Source organism: Sorex araneus, chromosome 2 (genome assembly GCF_027595985.1).
Source record: "Sorex araneus isolate mSorAra2 chromosome 2, mSorAra2.pri, whole genome shotgun sequence".
NCBI classification, from domain to species: domain Eukaryota; kingdom Metazoa; phylum Chordata; class Mammalia; order Eulipotyphla; family Soricidae; genus Sorex; species Sorex araneus.
Window position 1 is genome coordinate 274,686,589 of NC_073303.1, and position 12,400 is coordinate 274,698,988.

The 12,400-nt window shown below is 52.0% G+C and overlaps 1 protein-coding gene across 1 annotated transcript in view; it reads left to right on the plus strand.

Annotated features, from left to right (window-relative positions):
• The window catches only part of GK5 (glycerol kinase 5), a 55,376-nt gene that overhangs the window by 11,147 nt on the left and 31,829 nt on the right, over positions 1-12,400 (plus strand). The window contains exons 3-4 of the mRNA XM_004603206.2: positions 707-782; positions 10,002-10,095. Coding sequence (XP_004603263.2) covers positions 707-782; positions 10,002-10,095 — 170 coding nt within the window. The remainder of the gene's footprint in view (positions 1-706; positions 783-10,001; positions 10,096-12,400) is intronic.

A 12,400-nucleotide genomic window follows, 5' to 3' on the forward strand; every position in this document is an offset into this window, starting at 1 on the left:
ATGAATTCTGTTCCTTGGGATGAGTTGCTTTTTAAAGGATTACCACACCCGAGAAGACAAACGTCCTGAAATGACTGCATTTTCATAAATTCGGGAAGTCCCGCACCAGAGGATTTGTTTGCATCTGAGCATCTCTTTCTGTGGGCAACATAAGGCCTGAGCTCCTGCTTTCCTTTCTGCCGTTTCCCAGCTCCTGCTGTCGCCTGGTCATTGAACAATTCCAGATGGAATCTCTCAGGATTATCAAGAAGAAAATGTAGTCTGAGTAGCCCTTGTTCCTGTCTGACATTTCAAGCACAAGGCCACTTTGTTATTAGAATTTGGCTTTTCCCCCCTCTCTCTTAACTTAAAAAATAACATGCCAAGTTCTTTTTTAAGTAAAAAGCTATTTCTTAAGGTAAATGTTTTCTGCTCAAGTCAGTGTTTCATGTTATAGCTCCACTTGTCACAGGTTACATACAGTGTTTCAGGGATGGAAGATACAGCCCAAGTCCTGTAGCACATGCCCGGCATGCAGAAGGTCCTGAGTTGGCCCAGGGTGCCCCAAGCACCTCCAGGTGTGACCCTAGTGGCCCCCCCAGTACCTCTGGGCTTGGCCCCTATTTCAAAGGCGGCTTCATGGCAGGCTTTCTCTTCCTTACAAAGGGAACACTGCAGAGAACTTGGCTGGCTTTACAGCTTGTGTTTTTATCTCCCATGTTTTCAGCTGCAGGAATAGAAATGAATCAAATCCTTGGTCTGGGCATTTCAACACAGAGGGCGACTTTCATTACGTGGAACAAGTAAGTGCCGGGTCCGATGCCGGGGCGAGAGCGCCGGGAGTAAGGCCTGCCCTGGAACCGGTTTGGGGAGTTGGGACTCTGTGAATTAAGAGTCACTTCGGGAGGCCTGATGGGGGGTGGCGGGGCCCTGACTTCCGTCCATCCTGTGTGTCACCTGGGCTTGTGCCCAGGGCCCTCCCACCTGGCAGGGTGAGCTCACCTTTCACCTGCGCACGGGGCCTAGTGTATAGGGCTCCCCCAAAGCTCACATGTCCCCTGCTTGGACTCGGCTCTGTATTCCCTGTGGGCTTCACGTTTGGTCTGCAAGGACCTCCAGGAGCCTTAGGCGAGAGGTCACGAGAAGACACAGGATATCATCAGAGTTCCTGGCATCCTTTTTTTTTTTTTTTCTTTTTGGGTTACTCCTGGCTCTGCACTCAGGAATTACCCTGGCCGTGCTCAGGGGACCATATGGGGTGCTGGGATTCGAACCCAGGTCTGCCGTGTGCAAGGCAAATGCCCTACCCGCTGTGCTATTGCTCTAGCCCCTCCTGGCATCCTTTACCCAGCAGAGAAGCCAGTGGTCAGGCGTCAGGTCTACTTAGGCCGGACACTTGAGAATCAAGTCACTGAGGGTCACCAGGACCGGCAGTGGCAGTCTGGTGAACAAAGACTCCCAGTTATCTCCTGGCGACTGAGGCGACGCGTGCTTTTACCATGACCTGCGCTGGCTGGCACCTTGGGTTCCTTGTTTTAAGCGCCCCCGCCAGCGGCAGAGGCTGGGGAGAAGAGTTCTTTGTTCTAGAGCACTCCTGGCAGAGACGCTGCTGGGCCCCGGCTCCGAGCCCCGGCCTGTCCCTCAGTACTAGGCGAGAGGAAGGAGTTTGAGGGTGAGCGGCTCTGCTGGCGGTGAGGCTCGAGGGACACGATCCCAGTGACAGGCTCCTAGAGGAGGAAGGGATGGGGGGGGACGGGTAGGTCTGCCTGGGGACACACCCACAGGAGGAGATCCCAGAGTGCTGGGGGCGTGGACCTGGTGGAGACGAGGCTGGCTGAGCCCCCCAGACCAGGACAGGAGCCCCGAGATCTCAGGCTGACCCCTGCGCACCCCTGCACATCCCCTGGCCTCGGCCACTCCCACCCACTGCCCCGGACACCGTGAGCCTGCAGTCCAGGCTCCCTCTGTCAGGAGGGGGGGACGCCCCCAGGTCACCTGCCTGGCTTAGGTGGTGCCACTGTGGACAGTGGCACAGGGGCCAAGGGCGCTGCCCGGGGCACTTTGGAATGTTTAGCAGCCCCCGTGTCCGAGCGCGGGTAGCGCCCTGCGGCCCTGGAGGTGACACCCCGCAGTCCCCAGACTCTCCTCCCGTCTACAGCTGCGGGAGAGCCCGTGCGCTCTCCGGCCCAGCTCAGGGGGTCAGAAGCGTGGGAAGGCTGGGGGTCTGGACTCGGAGTCTCCCCCCAGCAGGACCAGCAAAGCCCTGGCCAGACGGGGCCGAGGATCAGCCGGGCACCCTTCGGCCTTCTGCAGAGTGGGTTTGCGAGGATGGCGGCCAGCACGCAGTGTCACGGGGACCTGGGTACCGAGTCCGCTGTGACAGGGAGAGCAGAGTGTCAGGAGGCGGAGTGTCCCAGGGCCCGGAAACACGGGGCAGCCGGAACCCAAGCCCACCTCCTTCCCTCAGCAAAACCGTGTGCAGGATGGGACTGTGCCGACTCCGGGAGCACGGTGTGGTTGTTGGGAGCTAAATACTGAATATTAAACACTCATACCTGTGCGTGCATGCGCACACATACACACACGTGCACACACATACACACATGCATGTGCATGTACACATACATGTATGTGTGCGCACGCATGCACGTGCACATGTGCATGCACACACGTGCACATGTGTGCGTGCACATGTGTGTATGTATATACACACACATGTCCCTTTTTCATTTCTCGTAGCATACAACCTCAGCCCTGTTGACCTGCTGTAATATGTAGAGCAGCGGGTTCTAGAAGCCTCCAAGATGCTGAGACGCAGTAGTAAATGCTTCTTTTTTCCCTCTATTTTTTTTTTTAGAGAAAGAGACACTCGGTTTCCTTCCCTGTGAAATGCCCTATTGTTCCCCCAGGCGGGCCCGGCCCCCCCCCCCCAGCTCCTTCTCTCCTGCAGCCGGCACGGTTGTGTAGCTCTGGCCCCGAGGAGAAAGAGACTTGTTTTCCTGGGGAGCGCTGTGAGGACGTCAGAACTTTGATCTTGATTTGATTTTCATTCTTTCATTTTTTTGGTCTTTCTCCTATGTGTTCCCTCCCCCTTTCCCGCCGAGGAAACTTGAGTTTATAATTGAGTTTTCTTCATAATCTTCCTTCAGATGAAAACAGTTTTTGCAATGTATTTCATCAGTCGGGGTTAGGGTGTTTCCCAAATGGTGCTACATGACACCTCCTTTTTTTTTTTTTTTAAATCTGAGTGGTTTTACTTTGATTTTTTTTTTTTCTTCCTCAAAAACGAGCTGTTCTGGGGCTGGAGCGATAGCACAGTGGGGAGGGTGTTTGCCTTGCACGTGGCTGACCCGGGTTCGATTCGCAGCATCCCATATGGTTCCCCGAGCACTGCCAGGAGTAATTCCTGAGTGCAGAGCCAGGAGTAACCCCTGTGCATTGCCGGGTGTGACCCAATAAGAAAAAAAAAGCTGTTATGTTTTGTGAGTGTGTGTGTGTGTGTGTGTGTGTGTGTGTGTGTGTGTGTGTGTAGCTTTTGCCAACCAAGCTCACAGGGGGATGTTGCCGTGTATTCCCAGAAACTGAGTCATATGAGGTGGGGGGAGGGAACAGGGAGGGGACCCTGAGACTATGGCAAGGAATGAAGGGATGCAGGGAGACACTCTGTTGGAGGGTCAGGTGACACCCAGCATCCAGGAAATCCTTTCATGAATGTATTGTAAATACATTCCTCCTCCCTCAAAGGAAAATGTTTTTGCTTCTGGGGTTTTGTTTTCTTTTAGGGAGGAGGGAAGGGGGTCTTGCGACCACACCTGGCAATATTCAGAGCTTACTCCTGGCTCTGTGCTCAGGGATCATTTCTGGCAGTGCTCAGACATCCACACTATGGGATGCCAGGGATCGAACCCTGGTCAGCCATGTGCAAGGCGAGTGCTTCCCCGATGTACGATGGCTCCAGCCCCTGCTGTGTGCAGCTGAGCCTTCCCCCTCCAGTCCTGTGTGTGGGGACAGCAGCTGGTGGCCAGGGCTGGCCGTGGGGCCACCCGTCCTGCAGAAAGCTGCCTTCTGTGCCACGAAGTGCGGGTCTGGCACAGCGCTGTGAGGTGTCTCAGCCTCAGACTCCTGGGGGGCCTTCTGGAAGGCTGCAAAAGTGCACGGGCCTCTTCTGAGGCTTTGGGGAGCCTCCCAGTCAGAGTCCCAGGGTCACAGCGCTCAGAGGTGTGTCTGAGGCTTCAGTGCCCACATGCCAGGTTCTACCTCTGTTCTTTGGTTGGTTTGTTTTGTTCTGTTTTTATTTGTTTGGGGGCCACACCCAGCCTTGCCTAAGAGCTGCCTCGTGGCTCCAGGCTGGAGATTACTCCTGTCTCTGTGCTCAGAGGTTACTCCTGGCAGGGCTCAGGTGCCCCTGTAGCAGGGCCAGGGGTCGGGATTCTGGTGGGCACCTGAACCCCTGTGCCATCTCTCTGGCCCCTGAGGAATGCGCTGTTTGCAAAAATAGTTTGGCAGGTCCCAGCTCTGCAGGAAGGGAAAGCCAGCAGCCCGTGAGGAGTGGAAAAGTAAGGTTTCAACTCACCGCATTTATTTTTTAAAGGGAACCTTTTAAACACCTCATAGACCAACGTGAGACATCACTCATGACTTAAGGAAATATTTGATGAATCAGTTTTTGTTTTGTTTTTGCCTTTTTGGGTCATACCCGGCGATGCACAGGGGTTACTCCTGGCTCTGCACTCAGGAATTACCCCTGGCGGTGCTCAGGGGACCATATGGGATGCTGGGGATTGAACCCGGGCAGGCCACGTGCAAGGCAAACGCCCTCCCCACTGTGCTAAAGTTTCAGAGTTTTAGTTCCGTAATCAGAGCCTCTCAGTAGTCACCCTCTGAGCTTAATAACGTCACTGTGTTTTTAGAGGCTTAAACTGACAAGAGAAATCAGTGTGGGATGTGGCCACAGCAAAGGGTTACACTCACGAACTGTTGTCATAGTCCAAACTACATGTTATATTAATATTTTCTTTCAGAGGGAAAATTAATGTCGCAAAGCTTTTTGGTTTTGTTTTTATTTGGGGGCCACACTGGAGGTGCTTGGGGGACCATATGGGATGTCTGGGATCAAACCCTGGTCATTGACTGCATGCAAGGCAAAAGCCCTACCCACTGTACTGTCTCTCCGGCTCCCTGCCTAAACTGTTTTTTATCGAGTATAACTGATGCATCAGCTGCTCCCTGTGTTCTGTCTGGGGTAGGCACCCTAGCTAGGAAGGCATCTGGAGACCACTGGGAATTAGAAGCATTAAAACAGTATACAAGATTAGTTGTAGCACCAACTGCTGCCACATTCGAGGAGCTGGAAACCTGCCGTTGACCTCGTAATCTCACACAGAAACGAGATTTGGGGGAAATGGTGCCAAGAAGCCCCGGCAGTACCTCAACACCTGAGTCTTGGAAGTAGGGTCAGTGCAGATGTAGTAAGATGTGGGCACGGGGCAGCGGGCGGGGCTTCTAGGGCGTGGTGACTGGCATCTTGATGTGTACACGTCAGTGTGAGCGGACAGAGAGAGTTCTGCACATGTCAGAGACGAAGGGGTGCTTCCGGCTTTCGGAGGGAGGGTCAGCAGACGCCCCCAGCCTTGGGTTCCTGCAGATGGCATGGGAGAGAAGAGCCCGCCCACCCCCAGATGACTGAGGGTTTAATTGTCCAGCTCATGCGCTTGCTGCCCTTAGACTGACTCTGGTGTCCTTGCCAGCAGCCACGGCCACAGGGCTGTCCTCATCGTCCTCCTCGGCTGGCCAGGCCACTACTCCCCGCCTCGCCTCTCTCCTCCCAGCCCCCCTGCCCTGGTGATACACACCAGCTACAGTGGCTTAGTGTACTTAGGGTGGTTGCTGTGGATTAGTGACCTGTATCCTTGTGTATTGCATCTCCCCGCCCCTCAGCTGTTCCTGCGACCTGATTGGTTCTGCTCTCCGAGGTCGTCCAATGGGAACGACCGGCCGTACTGTGTATGTAAATGAACGTGTGCCATGATTGTGGAGTAACCAAACTCTATTAAGTCAATCGATGGGCCAGAGCAATAGTACAGTGGGTAGGGCGTTTGCCTTGCATGCAGCCAACACGGGTTCGATCCCCCAGCATCCCATATGGTCCCCCGAGCACTGCCAGGAGTGATTACTGTGTGTTGAGCCAGGAGTAACCCCTGAGCATTGCCGGGTGTGACCCAAAAAGAAAAAAAAAAAAAAAAGACAACCGCATGCAAATAAGGTTTGGAGGACATCTGTAGGGTCGCTTATAAGGGTGTGTAAGGTGACCCCTCAGAAATGTTGATCATCCTGCCCCTCTTCCGTCATTTCTTCTGGAACACTGTGTCATTCTCTAGCCTCCACATCTGGCCGAGAGAAGCCAGTGCTCTGCTTTTAAGCTGCTCAATTTGAGGCACTTCATCTGGCAACCCAAAGCTGGCCTTCAGCAAATAGAAGAGTTGTCATAAATTTTAATCATCAATAAGAAACAAAACCCGATAGAAAATTGTTTTGATATGTAGAATTTGCATTTTCTAAATGTATCTGAAAAAAAAAATCAGTCTCCATTCGTACAAGTTCATAGTTTGATTTGTGGAAACCAACTACAGCCTGCCACGTGGCAGGCTATGCCTTGGTATATAACTTGATCTATAATTGAGGGCTCAAGCTGTGGCACGGACAATCTCTTATCTGATTTGTACTAATAACAGTGGCCATTTTAATCGCTAAAGGAAAAAAGAGTAACAAATTAATGCTGCAGGTGAATGCTGCCATTCCCTTAGTAAAGGTAAAAAATTGGGGGGGGGGGGGGCTGGAGTGATAACATAGCGGGTAGGGCATTTGCCTTGCACACGGCCAACCCGGGTTCGAATCCCAGCATCCCGTATGGTCCCCCTTAGCACCGCCAGGAGTAATTCCTGAGTGCAAAGCCAGGAGTAACCCCTGTGCATCGCCGGGTGTGACCCAAAAAGAAAAAAAAAAATGGGGGGAGGCGCTGGAGTGATAGCACAGTGGGTAGGGTGTTTGCCTTGCATGCGGCCACCCAGGGTTCGGTTCCCAGCATCCCATATGGTCCACTGAGCACCGCCAGGGATAATTCCTGAGTGCAGAGCCAGGAGTAATTCCTGTGCACCGCCGGGTGTGACACAAAAAGAAAAAAAAAAAAAGGGAGAAAGGACATTTTTAAAAAGAGTGAAAACAAATTTAAATCATGGGAGAAAATATCTGTAAATGTATGTTTGACAGAGAGAACTAAGCTAACTCAGCCACAACAAAACAACAACCCAACTCATCAAAGGAAAACAGACTTGAATAACGCACAGATGGTTGGTCAGCCTTCTTCACAGAGAGATGCTCAGAGATAACCAGCCGGCCTTGGAAAACCAAATCAGACCCCCAGGGATGCTCTTTCACAAACACGAGGCTAGCAGTAATTGAAAATTAGAAAATTCGAGTCTTGGGGCTGGAGCAATAGCACAGCGGGGAGGGCGTTTGCCTTGCACGTGGCCGACCCGGGTTCGATTCCCAGCATCCCATATGGTCCCCTGAGCACCACCAGGGGTAATTCCTGAGTGCAGAGCCAGGAGTAACCCCTGTGCATCGCCAGGTGTGACCCAAAAAGCAAAAAAAAAAAAAAAAAAAGCAAAAAGAAAATGGAGTCTTGGTAAGGATATGTAGAAACATGGAAAGTCTTGTATATTGGAATTGCAGTGGTGCCACCACTGAGGATGACTTGGCAGCGCCTCAGAAACTAGCCATAGACTTACCATGTGGTCCAGCAGTTCTAATCCTGGGGACATACCTAAAGGGACAGGAAATGGGGACTCAAATATATCTCGAGGGCTGGAGCGATAGCACAGCGGGTAGGGCATTTGCCTTGCACTCGGCCGACCCGGGTTCGATCCCCAGCATCCCATATGGTCCCCTGAGCACCACCAGGAGTAACTGCTGAGTGCAAAGCCAGGAGTAACCCCTGTGCATCGCCGGGTGTGACCCAAAAAGAAAAAAAATATATATATATCTCGAGCAGAGTTTGTTGTAGCACCATTATTCATTGTGGCCAGAAGCTGGAAAAAACCTGGATAGCAGAGATGGTTACAGAGTATGTGAAATATTCCTAATGTCACCAAATAATGTGCTTCAGAGTGGTAAAAATGGCAAATTTTATGTTGCCGTAATCAAAGTAGAAGCAGGAGAATGTGTGAGAGAAATCACTAAGTAGCAGACCATGGAACCCAACAGAGAAAGGAACCCTCCGAGGGGCTGAAAAGGGAATGTTTGAGGAATTAAAAGTTACAGTGGAGTTTGGGGCTGAAGTGATAGTATAGCGGTAGGACACTTGCCTTTTATGCTGCAGACCTGGGTTCGATCCCCAGCATCAAATAGGGTCCACCAAGCACCGCCAGGAGTAATTCCTAAGTGCAGAGCCAGGAGTGACTCCTGAACATTGCAGGGTGTGACCCAAAACCCAAAACATCAAAGTGATAGTGTGTGTTTGAAGGGAGGGTTTTGAGGAGGCAAAAGGGTTAGAACTGAAAATTACGGCGAGATCTGTGGGCTTACACGGTAGAGTGTTTCCAGGGGAGAGAGTTGGGGAGATGGTGGTGGTAGGCACCAGGGTATGACAACTGGTCAGTCTCAGACGGAAGGGACTGGCGCTGGGCGGGCAGCCAGCCCAGAGGGATGCGGGGGCAGTAGACAGGTATTTGTGGTTACATATTTGTAGCAGTCACAGAGGAAACAGGATTCGTTTCTGCTCTAGTTCTTCATCCTGTGTTTGGGTTGTGGTGTAGACCAGAGTCTGTGGAATGGCTTGGGAGTGGAGGCGTTTGCTAAGTACAGAGGTTGCCTGAGGTGGTCCCGACCTGTCCCGGCCCCGAGAAGCTCAGCGTGAAGCTGGCAGCATCCCAGCCCTCTGGAGGCGGAGGAAGACTTCTTTTTTTTTTTTTTTAATTTTTTTTAATTGAATCTCTGTGAGATAAACCCTTACAAAGCTGTTCGTGATTGGGTTTCAGTCATACAGTTTTCCAACACTCATCCCTCCACCAGTGCACATTTTAGCACCAGTGTCCCCAGTTTCCCTCCCATCACCCCCCACCCCTGCCTGCCTCTATGGCAAGCACTTTTCCTCTCTCTCTCTCTCTCTCTCTCTCTCTCTCTCTCTCTCTCTCTCTCTCTCTCTCTCTCTCCCTCTCTCTCTCTCTCTTTCTCTCTCTCTCTTTCTCTCTTTCTCTCTCTCTCCCTCTCTCTCTCTCTCTCTCTCTCTCTCTCTCTCTCTCTCTCTCTCTCTCTCTCTCTCTCTCTCTCTCTCTCTCTCTCTCTCTCTTGCCCCCTATCTTCTTTTGGAAATTGTGGTTTGCAGTATTGATACTGAAAGGTCATCAGAACTATCCCTTTACCTACTTGAACACACTCAGATCGTGCCCAGCTGTTATTGTCATCCTGGTCCCTTCTCTCTCTTACCGACCCTCAGCCCCACACACACTCGTGGTTCATTCCAACCATTGACCAGTCCTCCTAGCCCCTGTTTTCCCTGACCATGGATATTGCCTTCTACTATGTATCTTTTCATATCCCACAGATGAATGCAATCATTCTGTATCTGTGGAGGGAGATTTCTTTATCTGGTTGTGTCTAGCGTGATAAGCAAGATGAAGGGGCAAAACTTTGGCCTCATCGTTTTGCCTTTTTCAGGCAAGTCTTTCGTGGTCTTCCCACTCATTTTGTTTTTTCAAATGTCTGTGTTCTACTCTTGCCAAACGGTATCTTTATGGATGGCATCTGGTGTACGGTTTCTTACTATTTACATCACACTGGTCACACTGGTCATGTAGCGTGTTCACATAAAAATTAAAAGAGAGGCCATTCAGAAGGACTCGACCAAGTAAGTCGTCCTCGAAAATGATTGGCTGGCTTCTGATTTTGTTCTTTTGTCGCAAATCTTTTGTATATGACTGTCTGATTTATTCTGAGTCTCAATATGTTGTTTCCATCTTTCTTAGGAAAACGGGAAGTCATTTTCACAATTTCATTAGTTGGCAAGACCTAAGAGCTATTGACCTTGTAAAATCTTGGAATGGTTCCCTTTTAATGAAGGTAATCATTTTCTTATCTTTTGTAATTTGAATACTACTGAGTGTGTGTGGGTTTTTTTTTTTTAATCCTATAAATGTCCCTTCATTATAGGTTTAATTGTAGCATTTTCTATCTAACTGTTCAGGTTAAAAAGGAAAGACACACACACACACACACACACACACACACACACACACTTCCCAGACCAGTGAGCGTCTTTCGAACGCTCTGTGATGAAAAGACTGACCTGGGGCTGGAGCAATAGCACAGTGAGTAGGGCATTTGCCTTGCATGTGGCCGACCCGGGTTCGATTCCCAGCATCCCATAGGGTCCCCCTAAGCACTGCCAGAGGTGATTCCTGAGTGGAGAGCCAGGAGTGACCCCTGTGCATCGCCGGGTGTGACCTAAAAAGCAAAAAAAAAAAAGAAAAAGAAAGACTGACCTGTAGTTCAGGAGGTCTCGGGGCGGTCAGGGATAGGACGAGTCAGGGAGAACCCTGTTTCCATTCCCAGGGAAGTGGGAAAACAGGGGCTGTGTCCAGAAAAGCAACAGGCACTTCCAAGCCTTTGGGTGGCGTGATGGTCAGCGTCAAGAGCAGAGAGCAGGGTAAGTCACTAGCTCCCCTCCGCCAGCTCGTAACTCGAAGCCTGGAGCCACCAGGAGCTGAGGCAGGAAGCACCCTCTCGCCCCTGAGTGGAAAGGCGACGGTGGCGAGCGGGTGCGGTGTCCAGATTATCATCCACACCGTGCTCTGGGGCCTCCGTCGTAGCTCCACCGGGAGGCGCTGCCTCAGCTGCTGAAGGATGCACCACTGGGCTGACGGCTGTCGGGCCCGCCTGTGCGGTGCTTGGAGACTGATCTCCGCTGAACGCCACTATGAGCTGCGTAGCCACCCAGGCCCGCTGGGCCGTTTGAGCTCCCAGAAGCGCTTGCCTGGGACAGCCGGGAAGCGAGTGCTAAGCCGGTGGCAGGCGAGCCCAGTTCTGCCGGGAAGGGGCCGTTTTCCAGAAGGAAACGCCACACTGCCGGGGTCTTTAACGAAGGCCTGATGGACCTTAGAAACCCATGCACCCCCCGCAGACAGCTGTGACGAGGTCACCCCGTGCAGTTACTCGCAATTCTGTGGTTTCTGGTCACCCCCAGGGTGGCATGTCATTTGAAGCCTCGATGCGTTTATTTGGGTTCCCAGCCAGTGGGTTCCTGCAGCATTGCTGAGGTCAGTCTGTGTTGAGCACATGAAAAGGTCGTGTTGACCACGAAGCCCTGACTCCCGGCGGCTCAGCCCCAGATCCCGGTCACAGAGCAAACCGCAACTCTCAGCGTTGACCATGTGGATAGTGACCACATGTGGGATGAGAGTTTGGGCTCTAGGAGTAGAAAAATGCTCACGAGTCGACTTGGACGGTTTGTCAGCCGTGATTCGTCACCCCATCAGGACACTCGGGCTTCCTGCCAGGGGTCCTAGCAGAGTCAGCATGTGGGACCCAGAGCTAACCCGAGGTCATTCGATTAGCCAAGGCCACCAAACAGGAGGTGAGGGCCGGGGAGTTGACACCCCTAGGCCCCTCTCCTCGGGGCCCCGTGCCCCCCACGCACTCTTGCTCTGATCCTCATGGTTTCTTTTCTCTTTTTTCCTTTTGGTTTTGGGGCCACACCGAGCAGTGCCAGGGCTTACTGCTGGCTCTGCACTCAGGGGTCCCCCCTGTGGGTGCCGGGTTCAATCCTGGAGATGGCCACGTGCAAGCAAGCCCCTCCCGGCCGTCCTACCGCTCCAGTCCCCAAGTCAGACATAGTTTAAATGAAGCATCCATGAAGTTAATTATAGGCTGACAAGATGTTGTAAGAAGTGGCACAAAGAGCCTTGAAACTGAGGTGCCAGACGGACTTGGCCTGTGCAGAAATAGAGAGCACTTGGTGCCACCGCCTCGTCTGCCCGCCTTGGACAGGAAGCACCCCGGCGCTCCCACGGCACGACTGCTGGCCCTGGGTCATCATCACACGCACGCACACACGTGCACACACATGTGCACGTACATGCGCACATGTGCACACATGCACGTTCACGCACATGCATGCACACAAGCATGCACACATGCACACGTTCAAGCACACACATGCACGCACGCACACACCCCACTTTGGGAAGACTGAAAAACACAATCTCTCCCCGTGGGGACGTTGTACCTGATGTCAGAATATTGACTTGCCTTAGATTTTTCTCTTAGTACAATCCACAGACCTTCATGTTCCTGCCCTTGGTACTAACCTCATTTGTGTGTGTGTGTGTGTGTGTGTGTGAGAGAGAGAGAGAGAGAGAGAGTATGT